Here is a 25,923-nt window from a genome sequence, read left to right on the forward strand (position 1 = left end):
TTGTTGATGGATGTCCAAAAGCATATACAACCTGTTTCAGATCAGGCTGGATTAGTAATAGCATTTCTAAGTGTATCTAATAAAAATTAAATATGTAACATCACAAAGTTGCTATAGAACAGTCTGCATCCAGAAACAAGTGTCTTATTTTCTTGACTTTCATTCCCTGATACAGCCATGCTGTATCATGCTGATCAAGCTTTTATAAGACATAAAATACTCAAACTAAAAAGTGTCCTCTTACATGCAACGTAGAAATTACATGAGCTTGGGTACATTTGAGCATGGCTGTAATTCAGTGTATTCACCTCAGAACTGAGGGTTACTTTATGTCTGCCCTTTTATTTACATAATCATTTCTACACAAGTATTTTTCCTCCTTCATAACAGAAATACAGTGTTTTAAAACAGGCAGATCAATACATTATAAATACCACTACTATTAGAACATACAGTGTACTAAATCGCAGGAGGTAGAGTTAGATCCCCATTAATAGTTACTTCAGAAAAAGACTACTTCTAAAAATTAGTAGAACATATAGTTCATGAAAGTTTCCTTTTCAGACTACCTCAGTCTCAACTGCTTTAATGGATGCCTATCTTTCTAAGCGTGATAAACAATTTATGATGGAAGCATATTCTCTTTCCATTTTCATCATCATTTAGAAATAAGGTCAAAAGAAAACTCCCAAGTGCAAGGATATATGACAAATTCCCATAAAGCAGCATTTTAAGTTAATCATATTTCCCAAGATATCATGATTATGATCACATCTTTTACCTTATGATTACACTTGAAAGTTCATTTGACTAACTACAGCTTAAAATGAATCTACACCAATTAAATTAAATAGAAGCACTTCTACATAGTTAATAATTGGCATTTTTGAATGGCATTTAAATGAATATGCATTTATTCTTTTTGCAACAATTTACTGCAAAATACAGGCACCTTAAGAACTGATACATAATGCAAACAGGACATTTGGGATATTAAAAGTGTTCGTCATTATCTAGTTGTGCTATGTATTTCCCTTCTTCTAAAGAAACGCTCAAATTTTAAGCTGTGTCTGAAGTCTATGCAAATAAATTTTTTCCGAATTTAACTCGCATTCGGAATTATTCACATTACATTTCTTTTATGCTTTAAAAAAAAAAAAGAACCCAAAACATTAGTGTGTCAATATTTTTCAACAGTTAGAACTGTAAAAATCTTAAGCAAACTTCATGCCTTTGATAACATTTCCTTGCTATTGCACATACATTCATATAACAGTGAAACCTTCATCCATATTCATCTAATCACACAGAGAATCCTAGAATGGCTTGGGTAGGATCATAAGGACAATCCAACACACTGCCCAGGCACAGCTGCAACTCACTTGCCCAGGGCCCCATCCAGCCTGGCCTTGAACACTGGGAAAGAAAATATTACCTTTCTTCACAAATACATTTTGTTCTAAAACTAATGCCAGCAAGATTTATGAAAACAGAGTGCCATTCAGTCCTTCTGCTTACTTAGGGTCTGATCTGAAGACCACTGAAGCCAAAAGAAGACTAATTTAAATCTGTAAATTTTGGACTAGTGATAAATGTTTAAACAGAAAATTCAGTAAGTGTTCACTATTGTAATCGATATAACTGCACTTTGGATGCATCAAGATTTTCTCATAGCATCCTTTTCTATACAAAAAAATCCTTCCAGAAAATGTTCATTCTAAAGCTTAATATTGTAATTTAAGTTGAGCCTCTTTTATGAAATTTATTCTCTACTAATTTAATTATTAGTTCTCTCCTTTTGGTTATTACAAAGAGCTCATATAGATGCACAATAACATCTAAAATAGAAGAAGAATATTCTTCTTGTAACTGGTAGAGTTATCATACAGATACATTTCCAAAATATAGTTGTTTCTTCATTTTTTTTAATAAAACGAAAATGATCTTTTCTGGTTCAGCAATAATCATAAATACAATGTTTTCCAAGCAGTGAATAGGAAATAGATTGCCAATGATTTTTCTTTAGATTTAGATTAGACATCCTCAAATATTCTGCTTCGAGACATTGACAGATATCTTCCACCAGGCTGGTACCTGCAGAATGAATTTTAAATATGAAAACATATCACAGCAAAAAGAAGAAAGACCTATGAATGAAGACTTCAGATATCATATCTGCTCCAGAACAATTACATGTGCCTATTTCCATTTTTGCAGACTGTTATTTATTTCAAACACTGTACAGAAGTAGAAAACAGAACTACACTAGACTGCTTCCTATTTAAACTTTGTGCTAAAAATAAACCCCAAACCAAAAAACTCCAGAATTCTAAACTTTTCCAAATTCCTTCAATCTTTAAAGATTGTCTTTATACAAGGAATAATAAGCTCTCTGAAGTCTTGTAGGAAATTGAGAAAAATAAAATACTTATACTGAGCATATGTAAGTCATTTTTCTGTTCTTCCACTACTGTGTTTACATGCAATAGTTTCCAAATTATTCTAACACAAATTTATGGTCATCTCAAGCCTTACTCAGACATTTCTATAAAAACTGATAAAATCCAGTGGTTTCAATTGGGTTGAAAACACTTGATATAATCAAAGAAGAAAGAAAAATAGCTATGTGAGAAGCAAATACTGTTTATAAGGGTATTATCAAAAAAACCATCTGACATAGCTGTTACAGGACAGGAGATAGAAGCTATTAAAATTTTTAAATTGTAAGTACAAGACAGGATTCCTCACCTTCCAGAGTCCGATTCAAGAGGGTCATCATTCATTGAGTCTGCATTAAAATCCAAAGGTTCTGCATCCTGAAGAAGTTCTATTCTATCTCTTTCAGTCCTACCATTTGTACGAGTGTACTTCGATAGTGCTGAATAGGTAAAAAGCAGGGAAGAGATCCATTTAGTTCTATAAACACTTCCCATTGTGTGAAAATACCAAACTTAAAAGACCAGTACAATAATTTGCCAGTAACTCATCTAAAGCATAATCATGAATATTTAGAGTAAATTCAGTATTAAATAAAATCTGACTGTATGCTCAAAGTTTGGGTCTTTTTAGATTTTTTGTTCTTGTTTATCTGCAGAACAACATAGCTGCAACAAGTAGATGAGATCCATTTTGCAAAGAATCACAGAAAATTAAGAGTTATACAGAAACAAATAAATAAATGATGCATCCGTTCTTCTCTGCTTGCCATTTTTAACCAAGACAGACAAAAATGCTATGTGCAAAATTTAGCTGGAATTTTTAAAGTTCTTCTTCTGTTTTGAAATGGAAAAACTCAGAATGAATGAAATACAGCTGTTTTGGCAATTCACTGCCAGCTTCAGTAGGCCAGTGTCTACAGCTTGTTTTGGGCCTAGTTAACAGCAGAATATAATTGAATACAATTTCAGTTAGTCTATATCTGAAGACTTTGGTTTCCTACTGTTAAAAAGAGTGGGAGAAAGACCTACTTTATTTTTTATTGAAAGCACTTGCCTTGAATCTTCTCCTTTTTATTTTCTAAACTTTAATCAGTTTTCCATCACTTCATTCAACCTGTCACATTTAGCTGTTAAGTTTCATTTCTCACCTGTTGTTAGCTTACAAGAATACATGAAATACACAGTAAAAGTTAGCAAAAGGACAAAAAAATTCAGTGCACAATAAAAGGTTTGTTTACTTTTAAACATTTTCAACTCAATATTATTCTTCTTCTACAAGCAAATACTACTGCACATGTAACAATCTAAATTGGCTAGTTTAATGTGTTATTAAATGACACGCATGCACTCATGTATATTCTGGCTTTATAAGTCATTAGTCCAACCCAAATCAGTTCATTTGCATGTAGAAGAGGTACATTTCAATATTTAAAATTTCCAACTGCAAGGTATACCTTAAATATAGAGGGTTTTTTTGTTAACATCTGTTACTCTAATTGTATGTCCCATGAGAAAATCAAGTAATTTAGACCAGCCAGAATCTCCAGCCTCAACTAGTCAAAATGTAAAAGATGAGAAGAAACATGGCACTTGTCTTTAATGGTTAAGATAGCACTATTTCCTTCCTAAAGAAGGAAATGTATCAATATATGATCTGAGACAAAAAGGAAACTATTTACTTTTACTTACAGTCAGTATTGCGCAGACAGGATATTAAAAACCTAAAAGCAAGCAAACAAAAAATTTCCACACAACACAAAAAAACCCCCACAAAACTTACGTCTATTAGTATTGGTCTCTGAGAAGCTGGATTCTTTTTGCTCTGTGTGGACAACCCTGTTTCTAGTGGAATCCTCTCTATTTCCATACCGTTCTTTCCATTCCTGGAAAAAGACAAGAAAAGAAAAACATGAACTGTCAAGAAAGTAACACAACTAAAGCATACACAGGATCAAGAGATACTGCAGTCTAGAGCTAACTGGTCAACCTTGCCACCCAGTGAAAGAAAATACTTTGAAAATGTTACCGCTTGATATCTTGATACAAGAACAGTTCTTGTTTTGTTTTTAACTCAGTGTTTATGTACCTTCACAAAACCAATTTCAGTAACTGCTCTTTAGAAGAAAAATACTCAGAGGAAACAAACCACATATTAAATCTACAAAGTTCTTGCTATGGTGTAAAGACAGATGCTCGTTGTTTGGTTTATACTTCCATCTAGTGGCAGAATGGTAGAATACCCAGACAAAAAAGAAAAACGTTCTACTTCTATCACATAAGCTCTTAGCATTTAATAATTTTAATATGAAGAATTATAAAGTATTAAGAAGAAAACCTGCTCTTTTTAGGAGACAAGTTCATGACACAGTAGAAACTTTTCCAACTGTGTCTGTAACTTCTATATTGATCAGATTTTTATATGGATCCTTGATATACTCAAAAGTTACTGTGCTGATTTATGCCAACAGATCTTGCAGTTCAAGCTGTAGAGAAAGTATTTATCATGATGTAACAAAAGAATACTCTTATATCCTCCAAAAGTTTCAAGAATATATGTGCTACAGTGTAGAATGCAAACTCAAAAAACAGTTTTTTTCATATTCATATTTTTTTCTATTTCAAAAAAATAGAAAATGAGTTTTCTATGGAAAATAGAATTGCTAATTTATGTCATAGAATCATAGAACAAGGTTGGAAACGACCTATAAGATCATCTAGTCCAACTGTCTTCTCACTACCACTGCTACCACAAGCTACTAAACCATATCTCACAGCTCCTTGTCCAGACGCCTCTTGAACACTGCCAGGGACAGTGACTCCACCACCTCTCTGGGCAGCCATTCCAGTGCCTGACCACTCCCTGAGAGAAAAAGTTTTTCCTCACGTCTAACCTAAACCTCCGTTGGTACAACTTGTGCCATTTCCTCAGTTCCTGTTTGTTGCCTGGGAGAAGAGGCCAAACCCCTCTTCACCCCAACCTCCCTTTAGGAATTTATAGAGTGCAATGAGGTCTCCCCTGAGCCTCCTCTTCTCTATACTAAACAATCCCAGCTCCCTCAGCTGCTCCTCATAAGACTTGTGCTCCAAACTCCTCACCAGTTTTGTTACCATTCTCTGGATGTGCTTCAGGGCTTCAACATCTTTCCTGTAGTGAGGGGCCTAGAACTGAACACAATACTCGAGGTTTGGCCTCACCAGCGCTGAGTAAAGGGGGATGATCACCTCCCTGCTCCTGCTGGCCACACTATTTCTAATGCAGGCCAGGATGCCATTGGCCCTTTTAGCCACCTGGGCATGCTGTTGGCTCATGTTCAGCTGAGCACCAACCAACATCCCCAGGTCTCTTTCTTCTTCACAATCATGTAGCCACTCATCCCCAAGCCTACAACGCTGCTTGAGGTTACTGCGGATATTGCGGCCAAAGTGCAGGACCTGACACTTGGCCTTGTTGAACCTCATCCCATTCATCTCAGCCCAGCGATCCAGTTTATCTAGATCCCTCTGTAGGGCCTCCCTACCCTCAGGCAGATCCACACCACCTCCAACTTGGTGTCATCTGCAAACTTACTGAGGGTGCACTCAATCCCCTTATCTAGGTCGTCAATAAATATATTAAATAAGATGGGCCCCAGTACCGATCCCTGGGAGACACCACTCATAATGGGTTGCCAGCTGGACTATTAACCATTAACCACTACCCGTTGGGCACGGCCCTCTAGCCAGTTTCTTATCTAAAGTAGTGTATACTTGTCCAGACCACGGGCAGCGGGTTTTCCCAGAAGAAGCCTGTGAGAGACCGTATCAAAGGCTTTGCTGAAGTCTAGGCAGACTACATATCAGTTCATTTCAGTGTGTAACAAAGGTATAATGCACTGACTGGTACTTGGTTTTGTATTAAGGGAAAGCTTTAAAACTATGGGATGAAATGTGCAGAGAGGAGCATCAGTACTAGCTGTTAACAATACTAGCTGTTAACAAGAATTGAAGGCAAGTATCCCTGAGCTTGAAGAATCCACGAGTTTTAGACCCAGTATTATCCTAGTTTTCTGCAAATAATACTTTTTGCTTTAGTCAGTTTATTTTTCACACATACTCCTTAGATATCTTTGTTCCTTTCCATACTGAATTCAAAGTATTATTTATCAAAAACAAAAGCTACAATTAACTGAACTTGCCTAAGCGAAACTCTCTGAATTATGTTTCAAAAATGATTTGAAACAAAGATTCTGTTTGTTACTTGGTAGAAACAGTACTCATTCCTCCCTGCTCATTTTCCTTCAAGAAGGGAACTACATTAAATGTTTTCCCCTCTCAGAAGGGAAAAAATTAATCTTTGCCAATTACTAGCAACAACTACACAAAGCTGCAGGGTAAGTCTGGGAAGAGCACACAGTCCCCATTCCAAGAGAACATTTCAACACTGCAACACTGTAGTTATTTCAAGCAGATCAGCATCAACAGAAGAGACTGAGAACAAACAATTCCAGATTATTCTGAATCTCATAGGTCAGGAGTCAGGTTATCTTGACCTATGTGTGCAGCCATAAGTGATTCTAAAAATAGAGTGACTAACAAGAGAGTACAAGTAGTATGATCACAATAACCCTCTTATCTTTTAAAAAGAAAATATAAATTATCTTTTTCCTCAGCCAGGACTATTCTACAAGACAAAACTGTTTTGATCTGTGACAGCAGGACTTTTTTCTTGTGAAAAAAGTTAGGCTGAATTAAATAACAATGACCATCCCTAGCAGATTTTTTATTATATTAACATTCTGATTACATAAAATAAATCTTTTACCCTTCTTCTGTTTTCACCTTCTTCCTGCCTTTGCCGTTTTCTTTTCTCTAGAAATAAAAAAAGAAAAAGTCTGTACCTAAATACAAGAACAATCACTACTAACAGGTTTTTCTTAAACAAATGCAATGACTTCAGGGATACCACCACTTAACTGAATTGTAAAATTACCCACACTGAATGAGTAAAGTTGGTATTTTACTGCAGATGTCAAAAAAGTCCAATGGTATTTACATAGCAACCTGTATGGTTAATCTTGTTGTGTTCTGTGGGGTAGATTGCCAAATTTTTGATAGTTCAAAAATTGAAAAGCTATGTCTTTTCTTTTTTTCGCAGACATGGAAGAATTACTATATTTTGTAGGATGATTAGGATATGGCATCTAAATTACCTCTTCGGATTAACTCTTTTCCTTCATCAATCAAATCAGAGGTCATTTCACTGTCCCCCATGAACTGCTGGAAACCCAAAAGATTCAAGCAACGAGTTCCTAAACTGGTAAAAGCAGAAGGATAAGGAATTTCCCATATTAGTTTACAATGAGTAAATGGATACATTATATTGCAAAATGTAAAACAGAAATTTCAGAAATACAGTAATTTAGGAACAATTAAGAAAAAAAAAACAAAAAAAACTAAACATGAAAAAAGGAAAACAAATTATACACTTGAGAAATCAGAGAATTCAAACCAGTGACAAGGTTCCTGAATGTAATCAAAAGGATGGAAGACCTTTGCTCAAGTAGTAGGATAAAAATGCTTATAGTCTGAGAGTGGTACAAACGGTTTAAAACAATTACTTGATACCTTTTCAAATAGAATAGAATTTACACTTATGTATCCTCTTGACTCTCCTCTGCCAGAAGAAAATTACTGTGAAGATTGCATGCAACAAGATTTCTGTTTTTGAAACAATAACATGAAAGCTACTTTCATCTCAGTTATCACTCAGAAGAAACACCTAGCTTTTTTTTTTTTTTTTTTTCCTCCAGCTGTAGGAACACTTCTCATTTTGGATCCCATCAGACAGCAGTCAGAAAATAAACTTGCTCCACCCTTCACACAGGATTAAGCTAATGCAGAAATTGTATCCAGGAACCTTTTCAACTTTCTACCAGAGTCTGCAACTACTGTTTTTTTGAGGGGTTTTCTTTTTTGTGTGTGTGGTTTTTTTTTTTGGTTTGTTTTTTTGGTTTTTGTTTTTTCTCTGTCTCTAACCCAGAATATTAATATTGTGTCTAAATACAGCTTCACTTAATGGGAAGATTTTTCCTGTCCTATCTCAGCATTAGGACTGCTGGATTAAATAGCTTTATTTGATAAATTTTAATAAACATTCAGTCCCATGTGTACTTGATTTTTTATAAGTTATTAGAGTTCATGCAAATCAGATTCTTCATTTTTCCCCCCCCCTTTCCTTTCCCTTTCATTACACTGTAACAGCAAAGAGAAAGATCATCAGAGACAAGTTACACAAATCAGTTCTCTTTTGCTTTCTTGTTTGCTCAGGGGATTCTTTTTCCTTCATAGAATGGCTTGGGTTGGAAGGAACCTCAAGGATCATCAAGCTCCAACCCTCTTGCCGCAAGGCAGGGTCACCAACCTCCATTTCTAATCCTAGACCATTTAACCTGAAAGTAGGTAGGGAAAAAAACTAGGACTGTATTCTTGCTATCTGTGGATGTTCAAACTTTCTAGCATCAAATTACTTCCCCTAAAATTCTAAACACATACACTGCTTCTAACTGAACAGCAATGCAAGACTGAAGAAGCAAACAAAACAAAAACGTATCTCTTAGAGTGGTCAGAAGCAGATGTTTTGAAATAAAACAAAGAAAAGCAAACACATAAGAGTATTTCCTGTAATTATCTTTTCAGATTCCAGCAATCTGTGTTTAAGGGAGAAAGATCCAGTGATTTAAAACACTAGCTAGTCTGGTAACCACTGGATTAAATAAGGGAAACAGCTTTCTTTTACAGATTTTAATTAAACATTCAGTTCCACATTTATTTGTTGCAAGTCTGCTGGAATGTTCATTACCTACAGTTTTTGCAAATCTGTATCAGAAAACTGCTGAAAATATAGCTTCCTCACAGTAAATTTAATTTCATATAGCATAATGTAAATTTTTGAAGGCTTCAAAGTTTGAACAGAAAAGAACCCAAAATCTGACTAATGAATGTTTAATGGAAAATGAAATTAGTATTAAAGAAAATCAAAAAGTTAGGAGCTCATACAAAGGATACGCCTAAAATGTATACATTTAATGGAAATAAATATAAAACTCTTTCTTTATTTTTTGCATTTCTGTTAATATGTCACATCTCATCATCTGGAAGTGAGTCTCTTCCTAAGTGATAAAATTGAAGTTATTAATATAAAGAAATGCAGAGGATGAGTCTCGCACATTACTTACCTAAAGTACGTGGCAATGCAGAGAATGACAACAAGCATTGGGTAATATATGTAGAATCCATCTGCAATGAAGGACAGCACTTTCATTGATCCCATTATCTGGAAAACAGATCCAGAAGAGCAAGAAGCTCTGATGATACCCAAGAAAGATTTTGCTACCTCATTCTTTCCAGTTAACAACACATAAATACACAATTCTTTGGTTATGTAAACATAGGTATTATCATCACAGATCTAATTCTTGTCATCTCACCTAATCCAAACTCAGTACAAATTTAGTGTGTTTCATCTGATGTGGAAGTACAAGAAAAGGAGACCATTTGCTAAGAACAAAGATAGATATTACTTGCTGTCAGAAACTATTTATTGAGTAATACCAAACTCAGCAATTTTCAGCAGCCAGTAAGGTTGGTTCCTAATCCACAAAGATACCCCATATACAGAAGCCAGTGGAAGCTAAAAAGCTCTTAAGAAGAGAAGCCTGCACTTTTCAGCAAGCTGCACTTTTCTAGGACAAAGGACAAAACATTTGGTTGACAACTCCACTGTAGCCAGCAATCATTACCAAACTCCTGCTCTATAACTGTTTCTACCCTGTTTAATAAGTGCAAAAATACGAATATCTGTATCTTACTATAAAAAGTATCACAAAGCACTTTCCTTTTCTCTAAATCATGACAAAGCCTCAATGCCTTATTTCCTGTACTTACTGATGTGTAAGCAGTTGGTTGAGCATCATTGTGAGAGATTGTTGCATCCATGTGGGTCAAGCCCAAAAAATTCAAGCATAATGGTGGAGTAAGACGGCAAAATAACCTGAATAAATGCAAGAGGTAACAAACAGCATTTAAAACAACTTATTACACCAAAAATATTAATAAATCGTATCAAGGAGTATGGCTTTTACAGCCAGGTTGGATGGGGCTTTATGCAATGTGACCTACATGAAGGCAATCCTTCCCAAGGCAGTCTTGAACTAGATGATCTTTAAGGTCCCTCCCAACCCAAACCATTCTATGACACAATTTAAACAAACATGTGAGTATAAATGAAAGAATATAAGTAAAAGCTTGATGGACATTTTCAATAGATTATTTGACACTAAATTTGCAGAATACAGGCCACATACTCACATGCCACTGAAAAGGAGACTGTATGCATCTGTTTGATGATGTGAAGCTAAGTAATAATAGTTAAATACGCGGATTCTGAAGACAGTGGAGTAAACACAGATACTGAGGAAAAAGATGGTAAGAAAACAGGCCATCTAGAAAAGAGGGGAAAAAAAAAATTATTTGAATATAGAACAATCCTGGTTTTGCCTGGGACAGTATTAATTTTCCTCCTAGTAGATGGTATGGTGCTGCATTTTGGATTTAGAATAACAATGATAACGCACCCATGCTTTAGCTGCTGCTGAACATTTCATTACACTGTCAACATATTACCCTGTATTACCTCATCAGCAAGGAGTAAGGGGTGCACAAGGTGCTGGGAGATGACAGAACCAGGACACCTGATCCAAACTAGATAAAGAGACACCTCATACCATACAACACCAGGCCGAACCGTAAAACAGGACTGGGGTTTGGTTAGGGTGGCTGCCATGCTTGGGGACTGGCTGGGCACTGGTCAGCAGGTGCAGCACTTGTTTTGTTCATTCTTTTTGTTATTATGATTTTAGTTCTGTTATTTTCCTTTTCTTTCTTTTTCTTCTTTCTTATTACACTGTGCTTATCTCAAGTTGCAAGTTCTTGTGCTATTCAATTTTCTCCCTTATTCTGCTACATGGAAGCAGTGAATGAACAGCTGTGTGGTGTTTAACTGCTTGCCAGGTTAAAACACAAGAACTCTACTAAAGGAATTAACATGTTAACACAATCTGTATATGCAACAGATTGAATGCAGTGTAATTTTTCATTTTGAGATAGGACAATAACATCAGTACCAATACTAGGAAAAAAAGCTCCTTAAACTTGTGTTGAACATACCTGAAACATTCTGAACTTCATGTAAGTTATATCATAATTGACATTAGAAACACTTATTCTACTTTTTTGTAACATAAATGGCATTGATTTAAGTACCTTGATAATTACTATGAATGATTTAACATCTTCTTCCCTTAAAAAGCATTAAGAACAGGTGTTTTAAGTTCAACCCAATTTATTTGTATACTGAAGCTTCTTCTGCTCATCTGCTTTACTGTCCCCAGGACAAGGGGAAATGGTTTTAAGTTGAGGGAGGGAAGATTTAGATTGCATGTCATGGGAAGTTCTTTACAGAGAGAGTGATGAGGTGCTGGAACAGGCTGCCCAGAGAGGCTGTGGATGCCCAGTCCCTGGAGGTGTTCAAGGCCAGATTGGATGGGGCCCTGGGCAGCCTGGTCTAGTATTGAATGTGGAGGTTGGTGGCCCTGCATGTGGCAGGGGGGTTGGAAATTAATGATCCTTGAGGTCCCTTCCAACCCTGGCCATTCTGTGATTCTGTGATAACTTTCTGCAGTCAAATTGTAGCCCCATCAGGGAGGACCGGATTTCTGGCCAGCAGTGGATTACTACTTAGGAAAAAGAGGTCACATAAATGGTCAATTAGATGGTAGGTCTAACTATTTAGGCTCCAAGCTAATGTTTCACAAATTATTCTACATGTTGTATTCAGGTCGAATGAGTTTCTGACTGTAACGGAGAGGCAAAAGGCAGACCTTCCTCAGAAAATCAGAGTCTGGTACAATGTATTGTACAGAGCTTCTGAAAGCTTAAAAATTTGTTACAGAAACTTAAAGTCAATTTCATCTACTATTATTGTAAAAACAAATCTAATTTAAAGCTTTTGGTTGAGTCATTATCTCAAACTTACCTCTATGTATATATAATTGTATGTCTTTTCTGCCAGCTGTATGAAAACTGCAAATAGTGATAAAACTGGCCTTGTGCTGAAAAACGTGCATTCCGACCACACGACAATTACAGAGAACATGGCCAAAACAACTGCAAGAGCCCTGTAAAACCATGGTCGTAGAAGACACTCCCAATACCACTCTGAAAAACAAATACACATACAACTCTACATAGTTAATGAAAATTAGACAACCAGAAATGGAACTCCTGCAGAAAAACAAAAAACTTATTAATAACTTACTGCGTGAACAACCTTAAAATCATGGCTAAATCTTTGGAGTTGCACATTCGAATTCTAAGATTTAATGATGGCTCAAGAGCTGCCTCAACCCTAGAGAATCATATGCACAGCTGTGGAAAACAAAATGGGTTTGGGTTGCAAATTTTGCAAAATTATTGATGAGAACTATCAGAGGGAGCAGAACTGGATTCTCCACTTTCAGTCCAAATACTATGACCCACTTTTTACTTGCTTGTTCTTATATTACTCTATTACCAACAAAGCTTAGACTGTAAAATTGTTCTAAGAAATAAATCACTGATATTCTATAGAAAATTAGAAGTTAATATGTGACAAGACAACACTTTCTAAAGAACTGCATAAGCAACAATATTTTTAATTATCAGCATAGGGCAGACAAAGAGCTCTTTCCCCTGTGCATTACTACAAGAGCTGCAATATCCCAACAATATTTTACAAATGTAGAAGATGGCTACAATTCCATAATTCGAAATTTTGAATTTTTCTTCATTTAAAGTTTCAAAATATTTCAGTTACTATTAAAATACGCTACTGCTATTAAATTTTAAAAAGTTTAAACCTAGAGTCAGGTGCATAACTCAATGCCTGATGAATCTGTCATTATGTAAGTATTTCAAATGTACATTTGTTTTCCTCTATTCTAACTGAACATCTTCATATAAAACCATTTGTTCTTACACAACATTACCAGTTACTCCTTTATATATTCAAAATCTGCATAACAGCACTTACCAATAGTTGGTGTGTAGAAATACTGAACAATTTTATTCTCCGGTTCCTGGGACTGAAAAGTATGAACAAACTGTCGAGTTGCACTAGTTTCATTTTTTGCCACATCTTCCAGGTAAAAGGCTTGTTCTAAAAGAATTTGCCACTGGACCTGCGTACGATGATGCCTTTGTACTGAATAAATCACCTACCATAAATTCCAAGAAATTATGGTTACAACATACTCATTCCAAGAAACAAGAGAAAAGCTTTGCAGAAATCCCTAAAAAATTTCTGCATCAGAAAACTGCTAAGATTAATTCCATACAGTCACAAAGGCAGACAGCAAACCCTCTTAATAGGTAAGCAGGAATAAGGAAACAAACACATTCCTGGGTACTGCTGTATTTTCATAACAATCAATCTGTATCATTATCAAGCCTACTTTTTCCAACATAGCTTTTTATTTTTGCAAATCAACAAATACGATGCTTTTCTATAATGCATTGCCAATAAGTCATTCCAAGGCCCCAAATATTATCAATCATCTGGCCAACTAAAATACCGTCAAGTTATCTTGCAAGAGGAACAGTTTTTACATAACCAGAAAACAGATCTGGATCGTTTGAGATATTGAACTTCTATACTTTCTTTCTCTATGGAAAGTCATTAAGTAGCATTGCTAAGCCCACTATAGCTGGTATGTCCAACCAGTGGCCCATCCCAGCTCACAATGCAGCCCATCCCATTCCTGCTGTAAAAACAGCAGCTCTTCCCCACAGAGCAGCCCCAGGTATGCAGCCATCACTCAGCAACAGCCAGTCAGACAGTGCTCTTAACACTGTCAACTGAAAGCAGGGTACAGGGAAGGCAGTGCTATGCAGTTCTGACTCAGGTGATGGCAAATAATTGTATGCATGTTGATACACCGGCTAAACACAGGGCTCTGAAAAGAGTTCAATAAGCAGCTGTGTCTTCTGTTGTGATAAAGGAATTTGAAAATAGAATCACAGAATCCTTTGAGTTGGAGGGGACCTTTAAAGGCCATTTAGTTCAAATCCCCTGTACTGAACAGGGACGTGCACGGCTATATCAGGAGCTCACAACCTGGTCTAGCCTGGCCTTGAACGTTTCCAGGGACAAGGCATCCACCACATCTCTACGCAACCTGTGCCGGTGCTTCACTACCCTCACTGTAAAAGACTTTTTCCTAACACCCAACTTAAATCTACCCTCTTCAAGTTTGAAATCATTTCCCATTGTCCTATGGCAGCAGACCCTGCTAAGGAGTCTGTCCCCTTTTTTCTTACAGCTCCCCTGTAGATACTGAAAGGTCACTAACAGCTATCTGATGCCTTCTCCAGATTGTAAAGCCCCAGCTCTCTCAGCCTGTCCTCATAGAGAAAGTTTTCCATCCCTTGGGTCATTTTTGCATCCATCCTCTGAACATACTCCAGCAGGTCCATGTTTCTTCCTGGGCTGAGGATTCCACATCTGGATGCAGCACTTCAGTTGAGGACTCCCTATCACAGAGTAGAGGGTACCTCCCTGATTCCACTGGCCATGTTTCTTATGATGCAGCCCAGAATATGGTTGGCTTTCTAGGCTGTAAGGGAACATTGCTGGCTCATGTCCAGAGTGGTGCAAGGCTGAATGTGAGCACGGTGAGTTGGTGGGTAGTGTGTTTCAGGAGTGGTGACAGTGGGTCAGATTGTTATGTGGCATGCAGGCTCTTGTTCATTGCTGGCAAAAAAGCACAGCTAATGGTGGTGACAGTGTTGGAAAAACAGTGTTTTGTAGCTCAGAATTTGGTCTATCAAATAGTGTTATTGTGCTCTTCATATCTGTTATTGTTTCAATGGAAATGAATCAGAGGCATTACTATTGGAGCAACCTATGCATATGCCACCCAAGACAATTTCTATTCACTAAATGCAGCCCAGGCAAGCAAAAAAGCTGGACAATCATGCACTACAGTAAGCTATTTGGGTAAAATACTTCAAAAAAAATTTGTTTGATTTGTATTTATTCTCATTACATTAGAATAAATTGCACGTTCTATCATTTATTAACATACCTGCTTGTGAAGTTTGACTAAACTTTTTTCACTTGGATAACTGTTCTGTCTTTCATCAAAATCCTCATAATCATCCATGTTTCTACCCATTCTTTCCTGGTACTCAGTAGGACACTGGAAAGAAAAGAAAAATAACTATTTTTTATATGTTTTTCAATGTTACAAACATTTCATGCAACTAGAAGCTCACTTTAACTACAGATCTTTCCTTCTGATACTAACATTTATTTACTACTATTAAAAGAAATATTTTTTTCTTCTCAAAAAAGATCAGTTCAACATTGTTAATCAAAAAGATACAGCACTTATAATTTTTTCTCAAGAACATTGTGTTTTGCAAAAATTCAGAATAAGGCATACAGTCGGAAAACATGGCATTTTCTACATACCTAACTATACTTCAAAAAAAAAAAAAAGGTATTATTGTAAGTGATCAACTGTTACAAATTCTGTTCATAACACACTACTTATCTCAAAACACATCAGATAATTACATTCATCATAATAACTTCATTCCATCCAGAATTTAAACTCTAAAGCTGGTCTGAAAACCACAAGATGCCAATTAGAAAATTCAAGTTAAAGAGAAAATAAGATACAAGCATTCAGTAGCTGTTGGGAGTACTCCATCCTCCCCTTCCCCTCCTGCCATGAACCAGCTGAAGATAGCTAAAAAAGAGCACATTAAGTTATTTATTACCTTTTTCAGTATTGTGTCAACACATTTTCTCAAAGGGTGATTATACTTGATACTCTCACTTACTTTACGAACTTCCTGTTGAGAAAAAAAAATACAGAGTTGTTTGGTCAGTAGATGAAGTTTTACAGGAAAAGATAAGAATTCTTTCCCTACCAATGAAAACAATAACCATCAGAGCCTATAAGCAGCAAAACTTACTGAGTTTTTTACTAGACACCTAATAAATCACAAATTAAGGACAATTTAGAAAGAAGTTATGTATTTATAAAGTACACTACAATATCAGCATGCAAATATTATTCTGGTTTGAAGAATAACATTTTCTACTCATGAATGCTAAATCAGAACTTATTTTCCTGTTTCAGCTGTAAACAAGGTGAAGGAGTTTTCTTCTTATATGGTGTAGTTCTGCTTTTATAGCTAAGTAGCTTTCTAAGTGTCCTCTGGTACTACAGTTTCTAGCATTTTAGTAATTTCTTTCTAAAGAAAGAAGATAAAGGAAGAAAACAGAAGTCTAAACTAAAATGGGTGAAAGTTAAAATTTTGTGATTAAATTGCCACGACACTAATGTATAATATTCACAAGTTATAAGAGTCAGCACTGGTACTCTTAGGATTTTTTTTATTTTTTTTTAATATTTTCAAGTTTCAGTGTTCCTCTGAAGGCTGGAAAATAAAGAAAATATATATTGGACAAGTTTTCTAAAGGAAAAGTGCAATGTCTGCAGATTATAAGACAAGTGACTGCTGGTTCTCAATACTTGAAATAACTTTTTATATGCATTAACAATATAATTGATTTTATCTTGTACAAGATATAACCTCAGAATGTGTCAATCATCCTACAGGAACTAAAGAACAGTCAAGTAAAAAAACAAAAACAAAAACAAGTGCTATCTTGTTAAACAAAGTTACTGTTGCTCTTTCTCAACTAAATTTCATAGTTATGTACCTCTAATATTTTTAGCATTTTCATCGTAAAGCTGTTACTGAAGGAATTAAGATTTTACTGCTATTTTATGTTGAATCACCACAGAACTTACTAGCCTCTCCTGCAACTCCTCTGGGTATTATTTCTAAGCCACAGTACTACAACAGTACAGCAGGCAACAGCATTTCCATTCTGTTATTACAACACATTAGGAAATACTGCTTCCTCACACAAGCAACAATAATATCTCTGTCACAAGAAAATCTTGGAAAAAACACTGATCTACTTCATATTCGAAGAGCACAGAGTTGTCCTGCAAATCCAACTTGGTACCTCCAAAGATTCTGAAGTAACTTAAGACTGGTGCCCACCAATGCAGATGAGCTCATTAAAGAGGCATTCTGGGCTGTAGCAACCATGCCCCAGCTGAGCTCATCAAAGTCAGTACCCTGAACTTCAGGAGAGCGAACTCCAGGCTGTTTAAGGAACTGTTGGATGAGCTCCCCTGCAAAACTGTTCACAGGTACATAGGAACAAAACCAAGCTGGCAGCTCTTCACAGACACCCTTCTGATAGCAAAAGAGCTCTCCATCCCCCACCTTAAGAAATCAAAAACAAGAAGCAGGAAACTGGCATGGCTAACCAAGGACCTGCTCATTAGACCGAGGGAAAAGAAGAAATGTGCAGGCAGAAGAAACAGAAAGTACCAGGAAAGCAAAGGTGCAGATGAAACTGAACTTAGCAAAGAATGTGAAAAACAACAAAAAAGGGATTCTACAGGTACACTTTTCAGAAGAGAAAAGCAAGAGGAGAGTGTACCCCCTGTGATAAACCAAAAGGGACAACCAGCAACAGCAGTTAAAGAGAAGGTTTAAGTACTCATCGAGTTCTTTGCCTCAGCCTTCACTGGTAGTCAGACTTCTCATGCCTCTCACATCCCTGAACCTGGAGGTGGGGGCTGAGGGAGAAAAATCCCTCCCAAAGTAAGTACAAGATTATCCAATGAATTGCCTGCTGAATGTGTACAAGCCTTCAGGGACCAATGACATTAATCTCATGGCCCTAAAAGAACTGGCTGATGTGGTTACCAAGCCACTTTCCATCATACTTTAAAAATTCTGGCTGTCATGCAAAGTCTCCAGTGACTGGAGAAACCGAAACATTACCCCATTCTTAAGAAAGTGAAAAATGAAGACCTAAGAAACTACAGGATCGTGAATGCTAACCCAGTGCCTGGGAAGGTCATGGAGCAGATCCTGCTGAAAGCTGTTTTAAAGCATCTGTGAGACAAGGAGGTGAACCAAAATAATCAGCATGATTTCACCAATTGCAGATCATGCCTGACAAATCTGGTGGTCCTCTACAATGAGAGACAGCATCAGCAAAGAAAAGGAAGGAATAAGTGATGTCATCTGCCTGGTTTTCAACAAGACCTTTGACAACTTCCCAAACTACATTCTTATCTCTAAGATGTGGATTTGAATGGCGGATTCTTCAGTGGATAAAGAATTGTTTGGATGGTTGCAGACAGAGGCTTTATGTTTAGATGGAGGTCAGTGACAAGAGATGTCCGCCACGGCTCTGCCTTGTGACCAATGCATTTAACGTCTTTATAACCTAGTCAATGGGATCAAGTGCACCCTCTGCAAGCTTGCGGCGTGGCTGATATTACAGAATAAAGGATGTCATCCAAAGGAGCCTGGAGAAGCTCAAGAAGTGGGCTGACATGAACTGGGACTCATTATGTTCAAGGTATTGCATTTGGATTGTGGCACCCAGATGTGTACAACCTGGAGAAGTCACTGAGAGCAGCCATGCAGAAAAAGACTTAGATTATGGTGGATGAAAAGCTTTATGCAAGCCAGAAGTATATGCTTGTAGCTCAGAAGGTCAACTCTAACCTGAGCTGCATCTAACAAGGAATGACCAGTAGGTTGAAGTGATTGCCCCCTCCGCTCTTCCCTTGTGAGGACCCATCTGCAGCACCGTGTCCAGGTCTGCAGCCTCCAGCACAAGAAAGATGTTGAAAAGCTGTTGAAACAGGTAAAGACAAGGCCACAGAGAAGATCAGAGGGCTGCAGTACCTCTATTTTGAAGAAAGGCTAGGCTTGCTCAGCCTGGAGAAGAAAAGGCTCAAGGAAGACCACACTGTGGCCTTTCAGTACTTAAAGGGAGCCTGTAAACAAGAGCGAGATCAGCTTTTTGTCTGATAGTGATACTTCGGAATGGTTTTAAATTTAGCTTAGATGTTAGAACAAATTCTTTACCCAGAAAATAAAGGAACAGTTTGCCTTGAGTCACTGTGAATGCTCCATCCCTGGAAGCACTCAAGACCAAACTGAATGAAGCTGTGGGAAGCTTGATCTGTGACAGCCCTGATCACATCAGGGTTAGAACCAGAAACCCAAGCCATTCTATGACTCCAAAACATATTGAAAGATGAGTACAAAAGCATACACAACACAGTTCGCAAGAACACTAGCAAAACATCCGTACACTAGATTTTCAAGCATCATTCTGGATTGTTATTCATTAGTCACCAACATTATTCCAAAGGGGTCAATAAATAACAAAAAGAACAAACAAAAACAAACCTAACAAATAATGACTAGCAGGTTGCCATCAGATAAATATTCTTCTAGTTAGGAACTACTTCCCTTCTGATATTTACATAGGATGTTGTATCATCAAGAGGCACACTATGATGATATTCTTAAATTACAGATACCTCATAGTAAGTACTTGCATTTTCTTGCCACAGATGCCTAATACAGGAAATTAATGATGACAGCCTGACAGCAACCTTCAGTTACTTCATAGCATAAGCTAGTTACTTACCTCCATAACATCCTCCAAATTCTCCTCTGCATCTGCTTTTTCAGTCATCAGTTTGGCAGCTTTGAAATAGGTCTTCATGAGAAGATAACCTCTCTTAGCCCCATTCCAGTGAGAACGGGGAATTTCCACCAGACCATAGCCCAAAAGCAACACAAGAAGAAAGAGACCCCATGTATTTGCAGCAGCTATCCCAATAGTCTGAAGTTGATTCCTAAGGAAAACAAACAGAGCACAGACAAAAAAGCAAAGTTAACAAGATATAATCCTCCATCCCACCTACAAGAAAGCAACCTTGGAGTCTCTGTGCACAAACAGGGCTTTCAAATTTACAGAAACAAACTCTGTAAGTGTTGCCTAGACCCAATCCATTACTTAGTTGGGATTTAAACCACGATTTTAACATCTACCACATTTCCAGAAGTGGCAAAAGTTCTTTTGGGTACACCCTTCCTGGAGGGAGATAAAAATATTCTTCCACAAAGGAATATGTTCCTTTAGGGAACAATATGAAGTTAGCAAACTTAATAAAAGTGAGGTCAGAACACCACATTGGAAGACTCTGTAAGAAACTGTCTCAGAACTCAGGATCTGTAGTCAGTCACATAAGCTGACAGCAATTAGGCAGTATACAACATTGTTTATACTCTATTAATTAACTTATATCATGAGCTATAAATGAATCAACAGGAGGAAGAAATGCTACACAAAATGTTGACAAAGATGTTTTGAAAGCACTGAGAAAGTTTCAGCACTAGTATCACACTTGCATTTTCAAATAAGAAAAAATAAAATCACTGCAGATACAAAACAATTCCCCTGCCTTGTGTATCAAAACCAAAACTGAACATATCATAAAAAAGAATTCAAAATCTGTCTAGCAAAAATTGGATCAACAAAAATGTTTTTTATGTATTTTAAAGAGCCATTTCATCTACAGAAGACTTTTACATAAGACAATTTTTTTTATTATGCTTTGTTTTAAACACTTGTGCAAGTACTTACAATATTATTCTTACCATTGTAAATTGAACTTTGGGTTTACAGCAATGTATATTAAAAATGCTCCAAAAATTAGCAGATAAGTGCCATAATATATTGCATTCTCAATCAGTGCAGTTTTAATCTTTCCAGTAATGGAGAACCCTCCTGACCTAGCATAAGACTGCATGAAAGGCAGTAGAATCCTATGAATAAAGCAAACAAAAGCAAAACAGATCAGCCAATCAAAAAAAAAATATACATATATATACATACATACCTATACACCTATAATAATTTATCAGTAGCAAGATATTGACACAAAGGTGTTTAAAGCTTCTGTCAAGATGAGCTAATGAAGTTTTTATTCCAGATATATTGGTTTGAGGGCAAATCTTTAAAAACAAGTTGTAGATAAAAGCAATAGTTAGCTTTACTAGGAAAAAACTCCTTATCAAGAGCTCACTACCAATCTTGATTTTCATGACTGAGAAAAAGTAACAGCTATTTCAGAGCACGTTGGTCACTGTTTATATATAATCTAAACCAAAAGCACTATCAGTTTGAAGTTGATATATCTACAGTTTTTTACTATATAATTTAATAAAATCAAATAATTTACAATATTACATTAAAATTACCCAACTTATTCATAGAGTTATTTTGATGTTACGCTGTCTAAAATGCAATCTTTTCAGACAATCTCCCCATAAAAATATATGAGTAAGTTGGTCAGTTTCAGATACAAATGTGAACTACGGGTAGAAGGCTGTCACCTGAAGGGAGGCACAAAAAAAGTACACAATACAGTACTTAGAGAAATATTTCAGTTATCTTAGCTGAGACAGAGTTGTTTTTCTTCATAGTATCTGGCGTGATGCTATGTTTTGGTTTAGTAGAAGAAGAATATTAATAACACGTCAATGTTTCAGCTGCTGCTCACCAGTGCTTTAGAGAGCCAAGGAAATTTTGTCATAGCTATTATTCTTTTCTTTATCTTTTCTTTATCTTAAATAGTTTCTATGTCAACTCACAAGATATACTTTTTTTCCTCCAATTCTCTCCCGCATCCCACTGGGAAGGAAGGGTAGTGAGCAAATAACCACCTTTCGGGTTAAACCACAACAAGAAACTTCATTGATAGCTTTGCAGAATGATGATATTGTGAGTGCTGCAACATCACACTTACAAATTGGATGCGTATAACACTGTCATATTCCTTGGCTTAACTTACCATGTTAAAAACTGTGATGTCCAGTATACAACACGCCAGAAAATTGGCATAATTCCATTAGGGATATAACTCCATGGTTTGAAACATTTTTGCTTGCTGTAATAAAATACAGAAACTTATTAGTAGTTGTGAAGTCAAAAGTCTTGAATTATTTTTTTTTCCCCTCTATAAATTCCACTACCTAGAGAGGATTTTGAAAAAAGCAAAAGAAATAATACATTATTTTTAAGTACTTAACCATCAACCTCACCAGAAGAGAATAAACTGAATCCTGATTTGAAGTATATTTAGTATTTGACTCATTAAAAATAACATATTTGGACAAGACAGCTTATTTTAAAAAGAACCTGCTCAAAGAGACATTTTAATAAGCAATTTAAGACTTTAATTTTTCTTTTTGCACTTTCTTCATAAAAAGAAAAGCATTTAACTTTAGTGTGCACCATAGATTTTTCAAAAGTATTTAGGGAGCATACCACCTCAATATACTAAGAAGACCATTTAGTGGCAAGAAAGTATATTAGCTATTTCTCCCATAACCCAGCTCAGCTTAGTTGCATCTGCATAAATTGATTTTGTTGTACCTTTCAAGAGCTACAATGAAGGTAATGTTTGCTTCAGGACACAAACAGAAAAAAAGCCACTGGAACCTTTTTGACAGAGCAGAACAAATGACACAGTGCTCATCTACACCAAGATATTTGTGGTGTTATTTTCCACACTTGTCTGAGCAATGAAATAATGGTGAGTCAAAGGGCAATTCCGCCAGTTTAATAGGAGTATCTGTTGAGAAATAATTGATGTTTTCCAGAATCAAACTAGTTAAACCTGTGCTGTGAGGTGTTTTTTTTTTTTTCCTTATGTACACAGTCTAAATATTTTCAGAACTATCAAATTAAGATAGTATGACACTTGGTGTGACTAGAGGTTTCAAACAAAATTTTAAGATCTGATTAATACTAACACTATCTAGCCAACTAAGTTAATATTTCTATTTTATAGTCTCAAGTCATATACTGTGTAACAGTTGTCAGCATATTCTGGAATTACAGGCAAGTCACAAGGCTATTAAATAGTTTTCACATTGTGTATTTACCTAAATATGTTTAATTAACATACACTGAGCAGTCTAAAACAAAAGGTAAAAAGTTGTGTTACTAGGTCTAGCATTTTACAGTGCTTCTATAAATAACAATATCCTGGCGGTCTCTACTTTTGGAAAACAAATCTGGCATTACATTGCACATAATGGACAACTTAAAGGTAACTACACTGCACATATCTGCAAGATGTGGAACGAGCCAACAGAAGCAAAGGAGACACAGAAAGAGTCAACATACATTCACATTTCCCATCTTTTATTGATTATTTCCTCCCTGCCAGAAGAGAGCAAGTGAGCAGTTTCAGATTACTGATTTTTTTTTTTTCTTTTCTTTTTTGTCAGGGAGGACACTAAGAAAAACTTAACTACCACAAGAGTGGTCAAACACTGGAACAGCCTTTCTAGTGAGGTGTTCAATGCTGCATACCTATCACTGCTGAAGAGGCATTTGGATAATGCCCTCAGCAATATGCTTTAACTTCTGGTTACCCCCGAAGTGGTCCAACAGCTGCACTCATCTTTGAAGATCATCTGAACTATTCCTATACCCAAATGATCTAATCTGTTCTAACTTCAATTATTATATATGCACGATTTTAATAATCCTTACGTATGCTCCCTGAAAATAAGACAAGTCTATTATTTTCTACACTCATGATTTATAGAATTAGATTTTCATATCCAAAGCTTTAAGATTATGGAGCATTCATCAAGGCATTTCCTGACAGATAACCAAAGTTGTTAAAAAAAAGCTTACTTCTATCAGTTTAACAACAGCAGAAATCTATTATGAAATTAAAAACATTAATAGGAATATTTAGGTAATTAATTAGAACTAGAGTTATTACAAATAAATGCCTACCAATAGATGCAGATACAATTTTCTTCACCTCTTTTCTCACCCTCCTATATGCCTACAATCTTCAAATGTAAGAACATCAAACAGGAAATACTCACATAAAGGAAGTCATGAAACATTTCTTTAAGAAAAGCCTATTTGAAGAAGACTTACTTTGGAGCAAGAGTAACAAAAGAGCCATTGGTTTCTGCAGGGCTGGAGTTAACAGCAAGCTTGCATCGATTATAAATTGTCTAAAAGATAATTTTTTTTTTATCAGGAAAAAAGTACAACATGTAATTAAAAAACAATAAGTCCCATTTTAAACACATTTCCTTTCCTTTGAATTTACATTTGGGAGCAATTAAAGTAATAAACACTCAACACGCAGTCTGCATGCAGGAAAAGAAAGTAAAATGGAAGTGTTTTTATGCTGCTGAAATAGATTTAAAATTGCTGTAAACAAAAAGAATTCTAAAACATGTGAAAGATTTGTTGTCTTATAAGAGCAAAAAAACTAACTGCAACAGAGAAGTTGTCATGCAAAAACTGATGTGCTAAGTTTAAAAAGATACTATTAGAGAACTTTATTTGCTGTTTTAGATATAGTACTCTGCAAATACGAATTTAAAAACAAACAAAACAAATGCCTCATTTTACCTAACAGAGTGGAAAATCTTACAAACTTCTTACCGTACTGACATCCAAAGGCAGTATAAATACAATTAGAAAGCAGAGATACCAAGCCAGTAATGTTGCAATGATCACCAGCCTATGCTGTTTCTTGAAGTCTCCATACCGATGAAGTAGGAATAAGGCCAGAAAAAAGACAAACACAATTTCAAGGCCCAGTGCTGCACCACTCATTATTGAAGGTTCACTCCAGACACACAGCACAGTTCACATAAGAAGGCTGATTAGAACTGTAAGACAAGATGTTATTTAATTACATTAAAATCTCTCAAAGATATTTAGGCAAAAAAGAGTGTTCAATATACATTTTTAAACTTAGTAGCAGGTTTTTCTGATCTCATTAAAAAAGAATGGAGGACAAGACTTTCCGCAAGATGCTTTGAACTCTTCTGCATCTTCATGGTCCAGAAGATCCTGAAATGATTTTTTCTTGTCTGTGAATAAGACTATAACCCTAACTTTTAAGATAACTATAAATTTAAAAAAACAAAACAAAACAAAAAAAAAACCTCTCTTTTATTCTTCATCTAGAAGAATTCAAGTAATTTGAACAAAGGAAAGGTTTAAAGTTAAATGTTTCCAAAAAGCTATTCAGAAACTTCTATTTAATGGACTGTTAATCAACTATGCATTTATATTCTCTACTCAAGAGTTAATAAAACATAAAAATACAGCAAAGCTACTTCCAAGGCAGCTCTTCTAAAATTTCATGAGAGAATATGTTAACTAGCTAATTCTCCTTCCTACTTTTCTTCTGCTCTTCTCCAGAAGAACACAGGTCTCCACTCATTATTAGACTTACTATATTTTCCCTTCCTGTGGGATGACTTACCATTACAGTCAGTTACTGTTACTGCTAAAAATTCTTAGAAAGCTTGTCCTCACACAGGCATGCTATCAAGCAAAAGACCAGTGAGCTGCACAAATCTGCTAAGAGAAAATGTCACCACCTTGTTATATGGTTAGTAAAATTGCTTCTGATCTTTAACACTTCATACATTAAAAAAAAAA

The 25,923-nt window shown here is 36.0% G+C and overlaps 1 protein-coding gene across 2 annotated transcripts; it reads right to left on the reverse strand.

Annotated features, from left to right (window-relative positions):
- Nucleotides 1–883: 883 nt before the first annotated feature.
- On the reverse strand, nucleotides 884–25,886 carry LMBRD2 (LMBR1 domain containing 2). 2 transcript variants are annotated; one of them, XM_010725332.3, is made up of 18 exons: nucleotides 25,745–25,884; nucleotides 24,913–25,142; nucleotides 24,394–24,473; nucleotides 22,280–22,375; nucleotides 21,084–21,251; nucleotides 20,068–20,278; nucleotides 16,299–16,373; nucleotides 15,599–15,712; nucleotides 13,546–13,729; nucleotides 12,511–12,692; nucleotides 10,785–10,918; nucleotides 10,362–10,467; nucleotides 9,653–9,750; nucleotides 7,628–7,731; nucleotides 7,240–7,286; nucleotides 4,219–4,321; nucleotides 2,749–2,878; nucleotides 884–2,094 (listed from the first exon to the last, which is right to left on the reverse strand). In XM_010725332.3, exons 2-18 carry the CDS (start codon nucleotides 25,084–25,086, stop codon nucleotides 2,034–2,036), a joined length of 2,067 nt encoding a protein of 688 aa, XP_010723634.1. In that variant the 5' UTR covers nucleotides 25,087–25,142; nucleotides 25,745–25,884; the 3' UTR covers nucleotides 884–2,033. The 2 variants fall into 2 exon arrangements, with proteins under 2 accessions (XP_010723634.1, XP_019465900.1); XM_019610355.2 differs by lacking the exons at nucleotides 884–2,094; nucleotides 2,749–2,878 and adding an exon at nucleotides 3,493–3,596 and having other exon boundaries at nucleotides 25,745–25,886.
- Nucleotides 25,887–25,923: the final 37 nt, after the last annotated feature.

This window comes from Meleagris gallopavo, chromosome Z (genome assembly GCF_000146605.3).
Source record: "Meleagris gallopavo isolate NT-WF06-2002-E0010 breed Aviagen turkey brand Nicholas breeding stock chromosome Z, Turkey_5.1, whole genome shotgun sequence".
In the NCBI taxonomy this organism is placed as follows: domain Eukaryota; kingdom Metazoa; phylum Chordata; class Aves; order Galliformes; family Phasianidae; genus Meleagris; species Meleagris gallopavo.